We start from the raw sequence: 18527 nt of genomic DNA, 5'->3' as shown, positions 1-18527 counted from the left end.
CCCCCAACCGCCCTTACCCTAATGCTCGAGTAAGTACCTTACAGCTTTAAAGGCTAGTGTTATATGTGCTTTAAAATCCTGCCATGTAAATTCCCCTGAAAAATTTGGAAAGCTTCTCGGGGGGGCCTGGAGGGAGGGGGGGGGGGGACTGGAAGAGGGGGGGGGGGGAGAAAGGGGAGGTTAATCCGGGTTTAATGCTATGATGCAGTCACAGGACCAGGGCTAGGCTGATTGTGTTATCTCTTCCCAACATTTGGGTCTCCCATATTTCACCCAGCCAAATAGCTGCGAGAAAAAAGTGCGTATGGAGGCACTCCTGACGCCTCAGGAAAATATGTTATTAATATCTAAATAACTTCCCAATACTGTCTCTAAATCTCCCCTTCACCACTCCAGATGATGAATTCGTTGAAGTGTTCTCCCGTCTCATCTTTTCAGTGTCTCTCTCTCTCTCCCTTTTTTTTATAACCAGGCTTATTTCAAACTGGTAAATATCTAATTCCTTTAACCACACTGCAGACACGTCTCTCCCCTCTTATATACAATTCTCATTTGGAGAGATCCATATATACATGGCTCTATAAAAGAGAATAAGCCCCAACACAGCCTTAAACTACTTCTTTAAATTATTTGGGTGTTAAGAGAGGTTTTTTGGGGGGGGATCTGTTTGTTTCTGAACAACCTCTGTGCGCACCTGGATCACACATTTGCCTCACAGCCTTCCTGCCGCTTAATTCAATCTCTGCCTCCTCTCTCCTACCCCAATTACGGGCGAAACCTCGGATTAGAAATAGACTTTACAGCTTCCTTCCTCTTCTCCTCTATCACGGCATCCATCTCCCCCGCATCGCCAAATATCTACTTCCTATCCCTCCCAGTATAATGTAATCTACCATCCACCTTCAAATTATAGATTATAACGTCTAGAATGTATTTCCTTTCCCTTCCGAGCTGAACCCCGGGCACCCCACCTGCCAGCCAGCGCTCCTGATACCAATATTTGCTTTATATTTTCCCGGTCTATAATTGAACCTATTTTTCTCCTCCAAAGAAGGGGGCGGGGGGGGGGGGGTGGGGTGGGTGATGTAGAAAAAGAAAAACCACAAACAAACCCTGGATCACAAACATCTCCCTTATATTATTTCACTTCCTACTGTATAATTGAACCTCTCTCCCCGCATCCTTGTCTTAAGTTTGTTTTTTAAAACGTCTTGTATTAGATTATACTCGTTTATTCCCCCTTCCAACCTTATCTCTCCTCTTCTCTTCTCTCCTTCCCGTCACACTTGATTTAGGAAGGAGTTTATCTTGCAAACATTTGCCTACTTTGTTTATGTAGACCAGGTTCTGCAGCTACTTGTTCCCAAAAGCCACTGTTTGCCTTTGTAATTGTTATCTGTGTTTATTGTTGTACCTCATTTGTCTCAGCTTTTTTTGTGACATGTAAGCTCCGTGTGTGCTCACATCCAGCCCCCCTTCCCTTCTCCCTCTCCCTGCTTTTTTTTTTTCTTTCTCCTTTTCCCTCCTCTTTCTCCCTGAAATATGCACAGAATAACTCAGCCTAAAGCCAATGAATTGCTTGACACTACCCTATCTTTTTCCTGCCCCCCATTATTAGAGCTGATCCCACTCGCAACACTCACAAATCCCGCCTGGTCTCTGTTTGATTAGATTGCCAACCTTTCGTAATCCCTTGATTTGATGAAGTGTCTATCCCCCCCCATATCCCCCCCCCCCCCCCCATCTCCCTTCTAAACATACATTTACAGAGAAAGCGCTTGTTGGTTTTAAATCGATGCAGATTGTTTGCTGATAAATTGACTCCATATCCCCTCTCTCCCCCCCCCCCCCCCCCCAGCTTGGGAAACAAAGCCCCTTTCCAGGTGTATGGGGGAGTTACCCCTCTTTCTCCCTATCCCTTCCCTCCTCCGAGCTTAATTAAATTTGGCAGGACCTTGTACACCCAGTCCGAACAGTTTCCTTCTCTCCAACCCCCCAAAAAACTCTCCATAAGCGGCAGTGACTGCTGCCAAATTAAATTGTTATCACCTCCAAGTGTCCAAATACCCCCTCCCCAATTGCTGTTCACACCTGTACGCGTTTCCCACCCCTAATAAACACCCCCCACCCCCACCCCCCGCTATCCCCGGCTTTCCTACTCGGGTTTCCCCATACCGCGCAGAATTTCCATGCTGCCGCGGGGCGGGGGTGGGTATCGAAGCAAAATCCATCGGTGGAAGAAACTCCGTGCAATAAAGCGGAGTTCAGAGAAATAAAGGGGAGGGGAAAATTAATTAAAAATCCGTGTTTTCACCCCAGATCTCACCCGATGGGTCCCCCGCTGACCCCTACCCTGCGAGGACCGCTCAAGCCCTGAGCATCCTCCGCAGGCATCCCGCCCTGCATCCCGGAGCGCTCCGGGGGGCAGGACCGGCTGCCCCCACCCGTGGCCGTGGGGTGACACGCCGATCTTCCCAGTACGGGCAGATCGCCTTCCCCATAACCTCACCGACCCCCCTCTTCATCCACGTCTGGTTGCAATTAATACCCTGCCAGGATGAGCCCCCCTCATGTTAAACGCTGAGCATCTTCCCCAGCACCCCCTTAGATTTGGGGTTCCCCAAATGCCACCCCCCGCCTCCATCCCCACCGAGCACCTCGGATCAGCGGGAGAACAGCGCATCGCCCACGCATGACCCTCCCTAATAAACCCCACCAGTCATAATAAATAACAACAACCAAAAATAATAATAACTCGGTCTTAACAAGGATAAAAAAAAATAAAAAAAAATAAAGTGAAGCCTCATGAATATATGCCCAGGGCTAGCTGGAGTGAGCCGTTTAAAGATGAAAGTGCAAAGAAATAAAGGCTCAATTTAATCTGCCTTAAAACCCTTCAACTTAACGTTTGTGCTGGGAACTCAGAGAGTGAGTACTGATTGGGGATAAATACATTTCTTAGCATGCCTTGGAGCTATTACACCCTTCTCCAACACAGCTCCCTATTCAACAGCCACAGTTTTCATTACCAGCTCTAATAAGTCTTAACATTATTAAATGCCAAGCAGACGATAGAAAGAAACAGGCGCAGGGTGGAAGCTTTCTTTAACACTTAAAAAGAGAGAGCATTTAGGGCTGTCTTCCTCCGGCTCCCCGCAAGGAGAACCCGCAAATGGAGCAAAGGCGTTTGTCAAGAGGAAAAAGGCCAAAACAAAGTTTTCCCCCTCTCCCCCCCCCCCCCCATCCGCAATAATAATAAAAATGCATTTAAAAAAAAAAAAGGGGGGGGAAAAAAAAAAGCAAAACCCAAACCCAGGCAGTCAAAGCAGAGCTGGGGAACAAGTGTCAGGACTGCTTTAGTGTTTTTATTTTATTGCAGACCTCCTAGGAAAATCAGTAGGGTGGGGGGGGGAGAGATCTCTAAAGCGTAGTATTATTTCCGAGCAAAAAAATAAAAGCAAAAATACACAGCGCACACTCACCGCCTCCGAGTGTTCTACAAGTTGAACCATCAATTACCTTAATTGAGGTCATTAAAACTTTTCCAGACGTGAAAATATACGTTGACGGCGGTAATTTTTTTTTTCTTTTCTTAAATGATTATTTTTTAATTGCACTCGATCTTGTGGCGATCGCGGCAGCGCTCGGACGGCGCCGGATCCAACCCGCTGCCAAATCGCCGCGGCTGCGGTTGATGCTCCCCCGCGCAAAAACCCCAAATCAAAGCTTTTTTGGGTGATTTCGCCGCAAATCTACGGAGTCAGGGCGCGATTGCGGGGGAGGGAAAAATAATAATAAAAAAACCCCTGATAAATGGGAATTTATCTCAAGGGATGGGAGAGGGAGCAGAGTCTGCGCGCTCGGAGGTAACGCGGCGCTCCGCGGGCTCCGGCATCAGGAATTTGCCCAAATTAGCACTCGATTCAAAACGGGCTGGTTTCATAAAGAAATGGGGGCTCGTGTTTTATTTGTCCGCAATATTACCCATGAAGGAAGAAGAGAGCGTTTTGTTTTGCTTATTGACACGCACTTCTGCATATTATTAAGGAATAAAAAGCCTCCGGCTCCTTCACTCTTTTTTATTTTGGGGGTGGTGATGGGGAAAACGCGCACGGACAAGGGGAAAAAAAAAATCATTCTGCAGTTTAAAAATTATATATTTTTTTTTTTTTCAAACGACGAGGCTCGAATAAAATAAATCTTAAAACCAAAAAGCTCCCCCCCCCCCCCCCCCCCCCCCCCAAATTAAAAACACCCCAAAGTGATGGGGGGGGAGCTTTTCGCGGACACAATAGCCCCGATTTGCAAATGAGCATCGCCTCTTTCCAAATCACAAGCAACATTTTGCAACGTCCAACGGCTATCCTTTTTCCAACAGACGGTCCTATAATATTACAAAACTATCTAACAGCAGGGAGTTTTGAATAATTTATCTCCCTTTCTTCCCTTCCTTGGCCCTTTGTCCAAACTTTTTCTCCTCCTTGCAGAATTTTGAATGAGAATAGACAAGTCCTCCCTCCCCCATCCCTTTACTCCATTTTTAAGGCAGCCTAGGGTTTTCCCCCTTTTCCCCCCCTCTTTCTTTTTTTTTTTTTCCTTTTTCTTTTTTTTTTTTTTTTCTTCTTCTACTGTTTGCTTTTGTGGGCAGGAATCTTTTGCTTATAAAGCTTCAATAGACTTGAAGGTCTTTGTAAGTGAAGTTCATCTTCAAGGTTGGGGGGAAAAAAAAAAAAAAGGATCCTATCCTTAAAGAAACCCCTTTTGTGCACCTTCATTTAAAACTCCCAGTAACATTTGATGGTGACACCGAGAAGCTTTTTTCCTGCCCCAAATTCCCCTCACTTCAATATTTCCCCACTCACCCACATTGTCTCAAAACGGGGAAAACTTTGTAGGTAGTGAGAAACTTTGTAAGCGATCCCCATCGCTTCCCACTCCCGGAATGGGGACCCTCTCCATACGGAAAATACCTCTCACCCCGCTCCCTCTTGGCCCAACACCGATGATATCGCAAATCCCCCGAAACTCCGACTGACTCAACCCCGACAGGCCTGGGCCATTGCCATTTTGCCATCAATTTTGAAAAAAAAAAAAAGCAACCCCCAATTTCCTTCAGTTCCCAGTTTCCTTCAGTTCCCAATTTCCTTCAATTTCCAACCCCAAGACTTATATAATTGCTGTTTCCCGCCCCAAAAAAGTGCTGAGCTCTGCGATGCAAGGAAATAATTTTCTGCCTAAACCAATATAGCAGCTCCTTCCTCCCGTTGCTTAAAACTTCCCCATCTTTGCAAACACTCTCATTGACAAACCTAAATTTTACCCCCTAAAAATACCATCTTTTCCCCTTCTCAGGGAAGAGGAATCATGACCCCCACCGAGCTTGTCAAAAATCAAATTACAAGCACCGCAATGTCCGGCTCCAGCTATGCCTCATCTCTCATCCCTCATCCCAACATTTACAGCACAGGAGCTTTAAAAAGTTTGATCTTTTCTCCCATGAGAGGAAAGCGCCAACTGTGGGAGATGATAACAGGGCCCCCTGCTCTCCCCCACCCCCGGGGCCTGGCCTCAAGCCTTTCATCAGAAATGCTAGATTTATTTTTCCTGATATTATTTAGGGGTGCAGATCCCCCATTTCCTCCAATCCGAGGACCTCCCCATCTCCCCTCGGCACCAGTGGCTCTGCGGCAGCCCCAGCGCAGTGCCGATCCCCGCTTCTCTAATTGATATTGATTGGCCAAATCGGTCAACTGTCAGCCAGAGTTTCAGGGGACCACTTAGAGAGCAGGAGAGAAATCTGTTTAACAAATTCATTTAGGAATCAGAGATGCCTCCCCCCGGCCATCTCTTTTCCCCCTTTATAAATAATTGATCCAGAGCAAAACACCAACAACTCTTCCTCCTGGGAAAGCATCCTCAGCCCCCGGCGCTGGGTACCACCTTCCCCTCCCAGGGCCCTGCATCACACCCTCGACTGTGCCATCAGTCATTTTTGGAAAGGACAAATGCCAAGGGGCTCTGGACCCATTCCTTCTCTTACTCTTGGCAGGGAGGGACGTGTCCCCTTTCCCAAATATCCCCTCCAGCCCAACCCTGGGGCACGCAAGGCCACCTTTACCTTTGTCGCCCAGGATGCCGTCTATGCTGTGCTTGGCTTTCTTCTCCCCGTCTTCCTCTTTCTTATCGCAGTCCTCCTCTTCCTCTTTCTTCCCGAATTTGATGCGTAGCACACGGCTAATCGAACTCACTAAACCTCAGACAGTCAAAGACAAAAAGGCAAGTATAAGCTGCCTGGGAAAGCAAGGTGGGAACCAGCCAGGAAAACCCAAGCTGGGGCTGCATGACTCAGGCAGGAGGCCTTGCACACACACAAAGGGGCATCTGCACCCCCTTTTCCCAGGGGTACGCACCTGCACGATCCTCCATGCCCTCCAAAACAGCCCTGGGTTCACCCCCACCATCGCACCAAGCTGGACTTCCAAAGTTGGACTTGCTTATCACCGTCCCCCTGAGACACCCGGCATGAGCAGCACCCAGTTGTGCGCAACACCCCACGGAGCATCGCAGCCGGTGCAACACGCCAGGTTGCGCACCCCCAGGGTTACCGCCTGCTTTGTAACAGAGAAAAGGCCCCCCAATACCCAGCTTTCACCCCAGCCAAAATTGGGACCCTCAGCCTGGATTCAGACCTGGAGTCCATCCTGGATCTTGGTTTTGGGGGCAGATGTGCCCTGCAGAGAAGGCTCGCCCCCCCCCAAAACAGAGAGGAACTCACAGCCAGGCTCAAAAAGCTCACACATCCCCACAGACCCGATATTGGGGTGCGGGGCTGCTTTCCACCAGTGATGGGGATCCCCGGCCCATGGCAACGCTGTTCTGCAGCCCCCACTGAGCAAGCAAGTCCCAACAAGGCAACCGGGGTCACCTTTAACCCTGGATTTGGGGTTTGCCTCCATGCATGCTCCCTCCACGCCGGGGGCCGCCCTGCTTTCACAGGAGTTGGAATAAGTTAGAAAACTGGTTTGTTTGTGTTTGTTTTTCCAGCAGACCGCAGCGCGGCCAGGGCACAAACCCCCCTCGCCTGCTGTTTATTTGCTGCTGTGGGTTTGCTTGGGGTGATTTTTTTTCTCCCCCCTCCTGTCAAAGCAAAGGCCGAGAGGATGTTTATAGCCCCTGGAAACATTTTTTTTTAGTGATGATAATCATTTCCCTCCATCTTCCTGCAGGTATTGGGGTGTCCTTCTTGCCAAGCTGCCTTCTCACCTGAGGGCACGGTGCTCCGGTCACAGTGCCCATCCTTCAGGAGCCTGTCTCGGATCTCCCAGCTAAACATCCCGGGGTTTTCCCGTTTGTATTCCTCGATTTTCTTCTCCACGTCGGGAGTCGCAACCTGCTTTTGTGATCAAGGGACACCGGTGTGTGCCCGCGTGTGCAGAGAGAGGGAAAGGGAGAGAAAAAGCACTTTTAATTGAAAAGAGAAGGTGTTCAGCTCAGTTCAATCCTCCTCGCCCTTTCTACTACTTTTAGGGAAAGGGGTTTGAAGGGGGAAAAGGGAGAAAATAAAGCTGGGGAAAGGCCCTCCTCTCTTAAATGTTGGCCACCCTAAAAGTAGAGTTTCTGGGGGCCAAGAAGATCAGCCGGGGTGAGTTTATCCTGAGCCCCGAGGGAGAAGGAGGCAGGGAGGGGGTGGAGGGGATGCTTTTTTGGTGGTGCTATGTACACTCATCGATTTATTATTCCCTGAAACACCCCGACTCGCCTCCTCCCCACACACCGGGGCCGAAGCAAACACTCGAACGCGGGCCACTTGTTGCACATGGGGAAAAAAAAAAAAATCACTCTAATTTATTCATAGCCTTCAACTCTGCACCGATTTCTACCCATCTGAGCCTGCAAATTGCAGCTTTATTAAAACTGTTTCCCCTCCTCCCCCCTTCCCCTGCGAATCCCCCTGAAAAAACTCATACCTCCCAAAATAAATCTTATTTTTTTAAATAATTTTAACAGGAGGAGGGTGGTTTAGCGTGGCTCCCGCATTGCACTCACCCTGGGCTTGCTGCCTCCTATGGCTCCGGGACGGATGGAGCCCGTCTCCTGGTACCTGCAGAGGATTTTGGAGACACAACCGTGGGAGACTCGCAACTGTCGGGAGATCACGCAGGGCCGGATCCCGTGGTGAGCCATCTCCACGATTTTATGACGGATGTGGTTGGGCAGTGGTCGGCCGTTGATGAAAACTCCTCCGAGCTGGTTCACCCTGCCCTGGCCCAGCGGGGTGGAAACTGGAGAGGAAGGCGGGGGGGAATCCAAACAAAACAATGAGGGGAGGGAAAAGTTAAAAGAGGAAAAAAAAATCCAGCAAACCTGGGTGCATCCCTCCCCGCACCTCCAGCTTCTCTCCTGGTATTTAAATTTTTAAAAGAAGGGAGAAAACTCTTGCCCATCCCCTGGCCTCTGTATTTATCCCCGCATCACGGGGAAGACTTTTCCCATCGACAGAGGGAAAATAAAATTAGCCCATGACCCGCACACCCATCACCCCGCTCTCTGAGGCAGCCGCTACGTTTGTGCCTAATAAACATATTTTTGGCGTTTCACACTTATGTTTTAAATCACAGCCGACGTTTTTATAGGGAAAGATTTAAAACCGCATCACAAAGCCCCCCAAAAGTTCATATTCCCCCCCCCCCCCCCCCCAAAGCGCACTCCGCTTTTTGCTTCAAATTACGGGGCAAACAAACTTTTGGAAATAACCTCTTTAAATATCCTCGAGGGCCTTTTTTGGCGTTTTTTGTTTTGTTTTGTATTGTTTTCTTGTGGTTTTGGTGGGTTTTTGTTCAGCGGTTTGGGAAGGTGCGGAGCAAGCGTGGATCCCCCCCGCGGTTGCGCCGCTTCCCCGACACCTTGCGCGGCGCATCCCCTCCCGGAGCGGGGGACCAGCGGCTCCTTAATTCCCCCTCCCCGATTTGTTTAATATCTCGCAATTTAGATCCTACAGATTAATACGATTTCACAGGCTGGAAATTAGAAAAAAAAAAAAAAAAGAAGAAGAAAAAAGAGGGGAGAGGGGGAAAGAACTCAGCTGGGTAATTTGCAGAAAGGCTGGAGGGGGCGAGCGACAGGGAAGGCGAGGGGGGTGATTTTTCTCTTTATACAAAGAAAAGTCGATTCCAGAAATTGCCTCGCGATTTAACAAGAATCATGCACCACTAATTCCGAGTCACTTGGCCAGCACTCCCTGGATATATCATTATCGACAGATAACACTCGAGTGGCCAATTTTACATTCAAGAGGTACTAAAACCGCCGGCCGCTCTCTCTTTTCATTATTCCCAGTCATGTTGTGCAAATATTGTTGTAATCCTTTGATCCTTTCCCTTGCCGTCTGTTTTACTTCATTTGCTACAGAAAAGCACTTCAACAAATCCCCCCAGCTTGTATGTTTTGCAGCCTGCGTGGTTTTCCACAGGTTTGAGTTTCGCCACTTGATCACGGTCAGGATGAAATTTTCCTGTTTAATAAATGCGGGGAAAGGGGTCCCGCTCTAATTTTGCCTTTTTTTTTTTTTTTCTTTCTTTTCTTTCTTTTTTTTTTTTTTTTTTGGTGCCTAGAAATAATAACCCCGTAACACAAAGAAAAAGCAGACTGATGGGGAAAGTTGATGCGCTACGAGGTGAGGATGACACTTAGCGAGGTGACAGTTACAAAGTCCCCCCCTCCCTTTTCCCGTCTCCATCCCCGGCCAAGGACATCTCGGCTGCCCGCAACCAGCTGATGCTCCTAACTTAGGGTTTTTTTCTTCTTTCCCCCCCGAAAAGTTCAAAACAATCAATTTTGTTGGTTTTCCCCATCTTTTCGGGGAGATTAAATCGTCGGGACGTTTGCGGGTTTTTAAAATAAAAAGAAAACCGAAAAAAACAACCCTAAACCATAAGAAACTCCCTCCAAAAATTCTACGGGATGCCTGAAACGACTTTAAATAGGGGGAAAAAATATAAAATACGCAGAGCCCGGTAATTTCGCGAGGACGGAGCGGCTACAGCGGGAAGCGAAGGAGCTAAATATCGGCCAGAAGTTGGATGCTTAGGTCGGGAAGCTCCCCCCGGCTGCAAACTTTAGCTGCATCCCCACCCCGAGCAGCCCAACCCGGCCCCCCCTCTTTCCTCCCCCCCCGAGTTATACCGAGGTGCTGGGGGAAAGGAGCAGTTTAAAGAGGTGCTTTCCCAGACCTACCTTCCAAGGGGAAGCCTGTGCGAGGGTAGTTTTGCCCCGGAGCCGGGCGCATCATCCGAGGCACCGTCCCGGGCAGAGCTGCCATCGTAAAGGGAGGGGGGAGGGGGATTCGGGGCGGCGGAGCGGGTCCGGTCCAAACCCGGGGAGGGGGGCACCCCTTGGCCCCGGGAGAGCCGGGGCGGGGGGGGACCGCGGGTCGCCTCTCCTCGGGAGCCGAAGCGCTTCTCTCTTCCAGCCCGCGGCTGCAAAACAAGGGATAAATCTTTGCTCCAAGGAAAAAAAAAATATAGATATAAAAAAATTAAAATATAATAAGTAATAATAAAGACGGGGGTGGGGTGGGGAAAAAGGGGGGGGGGAATCACCCACCAGAAATTCCTCTTAAAGTTTTAGGGCTATGTTACAACCGGCCTGAGCGGGCGCTCCGGAGGAATGTAACCCAGACTGCCGGGAGAAGCAGACACATCCAAAGTTGCCTCGGTGCTGGGCTGGGCTTAGGGCTGGGGGGGGCGAGGGAGGGGGGGGTGGCGAGCCGAGCTTCCCCCCTTATTTTGTTGTTGCTTTTCTTTTTTCTTTTTCTTTCTTTTTTTTTTTTTTTTTTAAGTGGTTTGTGCCTGTCGCTTAAGGGATGCTGGTGATGGGGGGGCGGGTGGAGGGGAGCTGGGAGGAGGAGAAGGAGGGGGGGATGTCAGATGGAGGGTTTGGAAGTTGTTAAAGTTGGGGCCGTGGGGAGGACGAGCGAGCTGTGATAGGCTCCGGCTCCTTTCTTTTATTCCTGCCCGGGGAAGGGGGTACCACGGCGGGGCTGAGGGACCAATAAGAGGCAGCAGCTTCCCAACACGCAGGCAAAGCCTTATTTTTTTCTTTTTTTTTTTTTTTTTTTTTTTTTAAGATGTTATTATTATTCATTACTAGGCTTGGCTTCCTTTTGACGGAAAGCTGGGGTCCCCCTCTCCCGGTTTGAAAATATATTGGGGTGAAAGGAGCGAGGAGAAAGTTTAGGAAAAGGTTATTTTTTTATTATTATTATTTTGTCGTTGTTTTGTTTTGTTTTTTCTTTTTTCCTAAGAAAGTTGAGCGCACCTAGAGCATCCGTGTGGGTCCCAGCGGGGTAAGGCCAGCCGGGGGGGGGGGGGAGGGGGAGGGGGGCTGATCCCGTCCCGCGGGGGACTGCAGCATGGATTAAAAAAAACTCCTTTACCCAGCCCCAGGTAGCTCCCTGCACACCTCTCTCATTAACATCACATCTTTAATTAAGAGACAGGCTCCGAGCTGCCCAGCTGGTACTATTTTTTTCGGGGGGGGGAGCGGTGGTGGTGCAGCTTAGGGAGGCGACTCCGGCGCTCCCCGCGGTTCTCCCGCGAACTGCTCGCTCGCTCGCTCGTTGACCCGGGACGGTCTGAACAAATAGCTAATGTTTTCCCCCCAAAATAGGAGCGGGGCAGAAATCCTCCTCGCAGCGGGGCATGACGCCAGGGCTCACGAACCCTTTTGTTTGCAGCTGTAAAAGGACTTGCCGTGCAAACCGCTGGAAACTTCTCTTCCCCCTCCCTTAAAAGCATCCGGGGGGGGGGGGGGGGGGGGGGGAATAAAGAAGCCAGCGACACTTCTGACCCGTCTGCACCCAAAATGTGGTCCCTAAATCTCCTCCCTGTCCCCCTCCCCGAGGGCATCAACCCTAATCCCCCCCCCCTTCTCCCGGTGCTGGATTTTGCTTTGAAATTAAAGCCCTGGGCTGGACCCCTCCCAGTCCGGCCACATCTTCATCGCTCACCCTCTTCCTCCCGCAGCCGCAAAGCTCAGCCTAAACCCGCACCCGCTTTGCTGCGCGGCCCCGATTTGGTTTTTCTCACGTTTCCACGCCTAAAATTCGCCCAACCCCCCCAAAATCCCACGGGACGGGGGAAAAAAAAATGCAACATTGAAATCCTTTCCAAGGTGTCAGATTGCTCCCGAAGTCTCCAAATCTCCGCGCAGCCCCGACTTTGGGGCTCCAGCAAACGAAAATAAAAAGGCTTTCCTCCTCTCCGCCCCAAACCCGCCAATTCCCGAAGTTTTAGGTAGAAAAATAACGGGCAGAGATGAGCGGGACCAGCTCGGAGCCCCTCGCAGCCCCTTCTTCAACCGCATTCCTCCAGCGCGGCAGTAATTCAATTATTTGCCTTTCATTTGCTTAGATGGGGGGGAAGAGCCTGGGAATAAAGTTGAAAATTAAATGTTTCTGCTCTCCCAGCACCGGGGGAAGATTAAACTAAAGAACCCGAGACCGGAGTCCCTGCCTTCCCCGCCGCTCTAGGGTTACCTCGCCGGCAGAAAAATCTCTCACATCAAACACAGCATTTGTTTTCCCTCACCCCCTCCACCCCCCTCGAATTGGGGTAAGATTTGACACTTTAAGGAAAAAAAAAAAAAAAAAAAACAACAAAACCCCAAACAACCCAAACTTCACTTTCTCCTCCAGCACTTGCTGCCACTAAGCAAAGAGCTACCTTATATTTTCTTTGCTTTTATTTTTATTTAAGCGATGCAGTGGCATGGGGCAGCAGCCCCTGAATTTGTTTCGCGGGGGGGAGATAAGGGGGTGACAGGGGACTGTCACAGCCGGGGGAGGGAGAGGGGGACACTCCTGCTGGAAAGCAATTTCACAAATCATTTTTCTAACAATTAAGGAGTGTGCAGGGGTGAAATGGCGATTTCACATGCAGATCTGGGGGCCGGGGGGGGTGTTACCTGCACACCCAAGCAGTCAGTTGAGAAAGGGGGAACCCCATTTTAATTTTTTTTTTTTTTTACACCCCCCCCCCCTTTCTTTTTTTGCCCACTGCTCTGCTTCATTACCCGTGTTCACAAAAGAGAGACCCCTTCTTTTCTCTCCTGGGAGCAGCGAGCAATAGATTAAAACAAGCATCAATCAGGAAAGGAGCAAGTAACTGCTTAAAGGAACAGGGGCAGAATTCCTCCCCGCTTTCCCCTTTCCCTGCGCATCTCCATGGTTTCCTAAGGTATGTTTCTGGTTGATAAATGCCGTATATCGCTATTCCCTTTGGAGAAACGGCTTGTAAATCAGCGCTGAAAGCCAACTCATAAGCAGAAGGGAATGGGGTTGGCTTTTTTTTTTTTTTTTTTAATTATTTTTTAGGAGCATCTTTCGCCCCCAGCATCCATCCCCTGCATCCTCCAGTAGAGGAAGGGGCTTCTCAAGTGCGAGGTGTTAGACCCCTCCAAGGAGATGTCTAACACCACCAGGCTGGGAGAAAAAGGGCTGTATATCCAATTCTCGACTCGAAAAAGATGCACACAGGTTAGCTAAGCCTGCCCAGAAAAATCACTGGGGCAGAAGCACTGCACCGGAGGCGAGCAGCCCCAGTCATCAATTATTATTAATTATGATTATCCTCAAAAGAAAGTCCTACTTTTTTTTTTTTTTGGGGGGGGATGCCATCCCATTTCTAGAGTGATACGGGTCTAGAAATAAGAAATCTCCTTAGAAGATAAGCCAGATGCATCTCATCTGGTCAACTAAAACCTGAAGAATTTGATCACGATTTTATTTCTCCCCCTCCACAAGTAGGATGCAAAAAAAAAAAAAAAAACAAAAAACCAAAACAAACCAAAACCGCCCGGGGATGAATTATTTAATGAAAAGTTGCTACCTTCTGCAATTACAAGAAGATTACTAATGTGGGAAGGTTTTCCATTTGAGATCCCGGAGTAATAAGCATTATTTTTTTAAGCGATTATCCAATAAATCTCTCTTTAAAGGGCGATAAATCCACCTTGAAAACCGAGGATTTAAAAAAAATATTTCTGAGGGACTTCCGCATTTTTTAGAATGACCATTGAAAAATCGTGAAAGGAAGAGTAACACATTCAGCCTGAAGTGTTTGTTTTTTCAGAAAACCCAGAAAGGAGAGAAGGAATATTTGCAGCAAAGGCAGGCTCAAGAAAAACGGGCAGCTTGATTAAAAAGGGGACTGAGAGATGGAAAAGCAGCTCCTGGTCCAGGACCAAGGAAGCCAAGTTCACACATCCTCGACATAATAAAAAAAAAATTAATTTTTCCTATTTGCATTACAGCCCAGAAGCTGCCAAACGAAACAGATGGGATTTGGGTGCAGACATTTGGTGCCTGATCCCACTCAAGCCTCTTGCAGCATCCCTGACCCGCTGATGCAGAAGTGCCCTCCCACATCCCAGGAGACCCCAAGCGTCCCCAGGTATCAGAGGTCCTTGGGCAAAGCAGCTCCTCAAAGCAGGCTGGAGGCAAAAAACGAACTGCCTTTGTTGCTAAGATCTGCTCTTGGTTACAGGTGGGTGAGAAGAAGCAAAGACAGGGTTGGGAAGGGAAATTTAAGGTCTTTGCTGGGTTCCCCAGCTCCAGAGCGTGGCCCTCAAGCTGTAAGGAGAACATTATGCTGGTGTCCAGTTCTCTTTCCTCCTCTTTCTTAGGGGAACACAGCTCTGCTTCTTTGCCAGAGCTGCTCTTACCTTCTTTGCTAAAGAGGGAAAAGAAGTTCCATGCAGTCAGACCATGGGGCTTTTGAAGCTCTAAAGCAGGGAGAAAACAGTTTTTACTTCCAGGACTATTTCTAAAGCAAAAGTTTGCACCTTTTTTTTTTTTTTTTTTAAATGCAGAGTTCTCCTGCACCGTCACGACAGACTCTACAGCTTTGCAAGGAACCAGGTTAGCCGTGCTGTCAATTTATGCATGTAACAGGAATTCATTTGTTCCCCCGCCCCAGGAAAGGCAAGACCCAAACCCAAGACTAAAACTCCTCCAACTCTGCTCCCCGTCAAGATGCCGAACAAAAGGCAGAGTGTCACAACACCACCGGGTCCTTGGATCTGTCTCTCCACTGGGTCAGGTTTAATTTGCCCAGAGTGCAGTATTAATAGGATGTAAGCTGCGCCCTTGAACAATTACCTTATCAAAGCATAACATCTATGGAATGAGCAAAGTATTTTCATTAAACAAATCAAAATAATAAGGCTGGCAATGGCCTTGTTCATTCTTTGAACCTATAAGTGGCTTTAGAGATATTCAACAGTACCGCACCAACTTCTATTCCACTGGTAGTCCCTGCTTAGTTTTTCTAAAGAAGATTAACTACTCCTTGCTAAAAGGCTCAGTTCTACTTTTGTCAGGGTGCACAGACTAATTGGGTTTTCCCTGTATACAACGGGATTCCTGTACTCCTGTTACCAGCCTCGCTTCCCATTTCATGTGGCTTTTCAAGATGGGGAGAATACTTTCCTCCATGCATTTGATTTGTTTAGTGTTATGGATTAGAAATAACACGCTAAAATGGGACCTGACCGTGCTGGGAGAGCGATCACATAGAGATGCTGCTGGAGCAGAATGAGGGTACGAGTAAGAGGGGGTTTTCCTAACTTGTACCTTCCTGGAATTTAGCAAATCACGTATTTGCAAGGGGACAGGCTGCTGGAGAAGGCGGCATGGGACACAACTGGTCCCAGGGGGAAAGCATCGATGCTGAGCACCTAGGGACCAATGTGCTTTAAGAAGAAAGAGGACAGCCTGGGAGCAAAGGGGATGGTGATTTTTGAGTGCCTTTCTTTTCGGGACACTCAGCTTCAGGCATGCTAAAGATGGATTTACAAAAGAGAGCAGAGCACCTGCCCTCAAATAATTCAAGCTGCCTCCGCACTGGATATAGATCCAAATCCCTTGTTATCTGGCTCATAACTCACCTGTTCCCAGATTAGTCCCACTCCAGCACTTGGGGCCAGAACATTTCTCACCCCCATAAAGACATCACTCTTCCTTCCTTACACTGAGGGGGTAAAGAAAGTACACCCAGATGCCTGTACATTACAGCCCAGCTACTCTCTGTGGTTCCACAGCTGTCCGAATTCGCTGGGAGCTGAAGCTACCACAGCTCCAGTGCTTTATGTAGGCAAAGGGAACGTCAAGCCCTTGAAAAGCCAGATAGACCCTAGCACAGGGCTTGTACCTCACGGCCTGGTTTGGCCCCAGGAGGATGCCAGCATGGAGGAGACCATGGCGGCAGCGGCAAGAAGAAGCCCTGGAAGAAGTCAGGAGCATAGAGGGGAGAAAACACAATGGGTTTGGTTTGGTCTTTCTTGAAGTGGAGGGAATCAGATGGAGCCAAGCTGCATATTTGTCTAGGTGAATTAAAAGCACAATCCTCTCTTCCCAGAGGGAGCAGTTGCTTCATATTTATACATTTAGTCTTACAGGTGTAAAATAGCTCCCCTTTATGCTTATATAATAATTTTTTCATTTGAATTTCAAGGCTTTATTCCCTTCTTTGGATTCAAGTCTCCTACCTGAGCCTGATACTCCGTATTGCCATTAATTCCTTCATCACAGAAATGAATTCCATTTAATTCTCTACAGCAGTTGTTAAGGTAGATCAAAAAGTGCATTTGCAAAGGTTTCTTCCCCTTCTTCCTTATAGTTTCCAGCTCACCTGTGTCCTGAAGACTTGCATTCGAAGCCATGGCACTATTCACCTCCAGTTCCTCTCATTGCAGAGGAGAAAGGGATAGACAGGAGAAGCCCTTTGCTCCCCTCCCAGTTCACAGCTGGGGTATTTCAGCCTAACTGGGATTAATAAGGTTAATTATTGATACCACCTGCAGATACAGCTTACCTGTTCCACTAGGTGAGTTATAATTAGGCAAAGCCTGGCCCTAAGTCAGTTGGAAAGCTAAGAGAAGAGCAGAACTCAGGATTTCCAAGAGGAAGAAGGCAAGGAAACAGAAAGATTTAAGGAAAAACTTTGCCAAACACACACATACATACTTAACACCACCAGACCCTCTCTCTGAGGCACCATTTAAGCATAAGGTGACTGTAACCCTGTGGTACCCTGTAACCAGCACGTCTTTACGGAGTACTGGGTGGAAACACAGCCAGAACAACTCAGTAAGCCAAGATATTGATAAAAATCAAGCAATAACAATAGTGTAAGACCCACACGAACCATATCAGCCTTCAGGAATAATTACATAATTCTATCAGGCTTGTTGCTGTAACTCCAACATTACCCAAACTAGTTACTCAGAACCCCCTCATTTAAAGCTCTTCATGTAAAGCAGCTTTGGCATTTCGGCGTAAAACCTGCTTTTTATTCCCATCTCAGTTGAGGTCAGGCATTTACCTCTAGCACTGTATAAGTAGACCTGCTTTGCTGGCAACTATAACATCACACAAATGTATTGCTACAGTAATAAAAAAAAAAAGAAAAAATCCTCTTCTAATGCTTAATTACAACATTGGGAATTAAAAACCCACAACACAACTTCATAGCTTAACTATGGCTAACAAACCTCAGATTCTACATCACAAAACAACATCACAACATCGTGTCGCTTAAATAGCTGATGGTGGAGAGTAAAGCACATACTAAAGACTGGAAACTGGGATGCTGCCTAGGTGTGGGGAAGGGAAAGGGAGGAAACATGGACTTTTATAGCACCGGAGCCCTCTCGAGCCCACCGTATAAGAGGGGGCACGTCACACCTGGGCTGGATGGGTTTCACCTGGGTTTATTTGTGGGGCTCATTGGGGAGGTGCTGGGAGTTTGGCTCAGTTGCTTTTAGGGCTTACAAAGAGTGCAAGTAGATGAACGAGGGTCTTGGGCAGTGCTTAATATAATTCTTAACCTTATTTTTAAGGCTACCAGAAAGCTTAAAGCTTTGCGGTACATGCGAAGCAGTAGAAGTAATCAAGGTGTGCAAGCTCTGGAAAGCTTCTTTTTTTTTTTTTTTTTTTTTTTTTCTGGGCTGGCTTCTACAACATCAAGGTGTGTCATTGCTTACATTTCTTCTTTTAAAAATTGAAAACTTGTAGTTTTGCTGTTTGGGTTCTTGGTCTCTAAACTCAAGATAGGCCTTATATAACAATGCTGTTAAACTAGTTTAAAAAGATTAGTTTTTCTTTCAAAAGAAATGCATTTTTCTTGTTGTTGTCATGAATTTAATGTGGTTGAACTGACTCCTTATTGCTGTCCCTTTGTAGGAGTGTCTGAGGTTAGTGCTGGGAGGGCGGCTCAGGTGAAGGAATACCCCATAGTAGGTAACCTTACAGTGAGTAAGGTAGTAGTAAGGAAGGTTTGGGCTTTATGGGTGGTTTCAGACAGGCTGGAAGGGCTTTTTCTGCTGAGTCCTGTGCTGGGGAGGGAAGCTTGGGAGAGGGTGTTCCTAAGCATCAGCAATGCAGATAAAGATGGGGATGCAGGAATATACTGAGCTTCTTGGGACTATTTCTTATACTAGTTATATATTTTTAATATTAATCTAAAAAC

At 47.9% G+C, this 18527-nt stretch overlaps 1 protein-coding gene across 3 annotated transcripts in view; it reads right to left on the bottom strand.

The window, feature by feature from the left end:
* The window catches only part of PAX7 (paired box 7), a gene marked incomplete at both ends in the record, with an annotated part of 101881 nt that extends 91563 nt beyond the window's left edge, over positions 1-10318 (bottom strand). For 2 of the 3 annotated variants that reach the window (XM_082493684.1, XM_082493685.1), the window contains 4 exons: positions 6119-6247; positions 7264-7393; positions 8047-8282; positions 10234-10318. In XM_082493684.1, coding sequence (XP_082349810.1) covers positions 6119-6247; positions 7264-7393; positions 8047-8282; positions 10234-10318 — 580 coding nt within the window. Of the gene's footprint in view, positions 1-6118; positions 6254-7263; positions 7394-8046; positions 8283-10233 lie in introns of all 3 variants that reach the window. The other variant, XM_082493686.1, reaches the window with a different exon arrangement.
* Positions 10319-18527: the final 8209 nt, after the last annotated feature.

This window comes from Vanellus vanellus, assembly GCF_965231255.1.
Source record: "Vanellus vanellus genome assembly, chromosome: 20".
Lineage (NCBI taxonomy): Eukaryota > Metazoa > Chordata > Aves > Charadriiformes > Charadriidae > Vanellus > Vanellus vanellus.
This window is presented reverse-complemented; position numbering and strand designations above follow the sequence as displayed.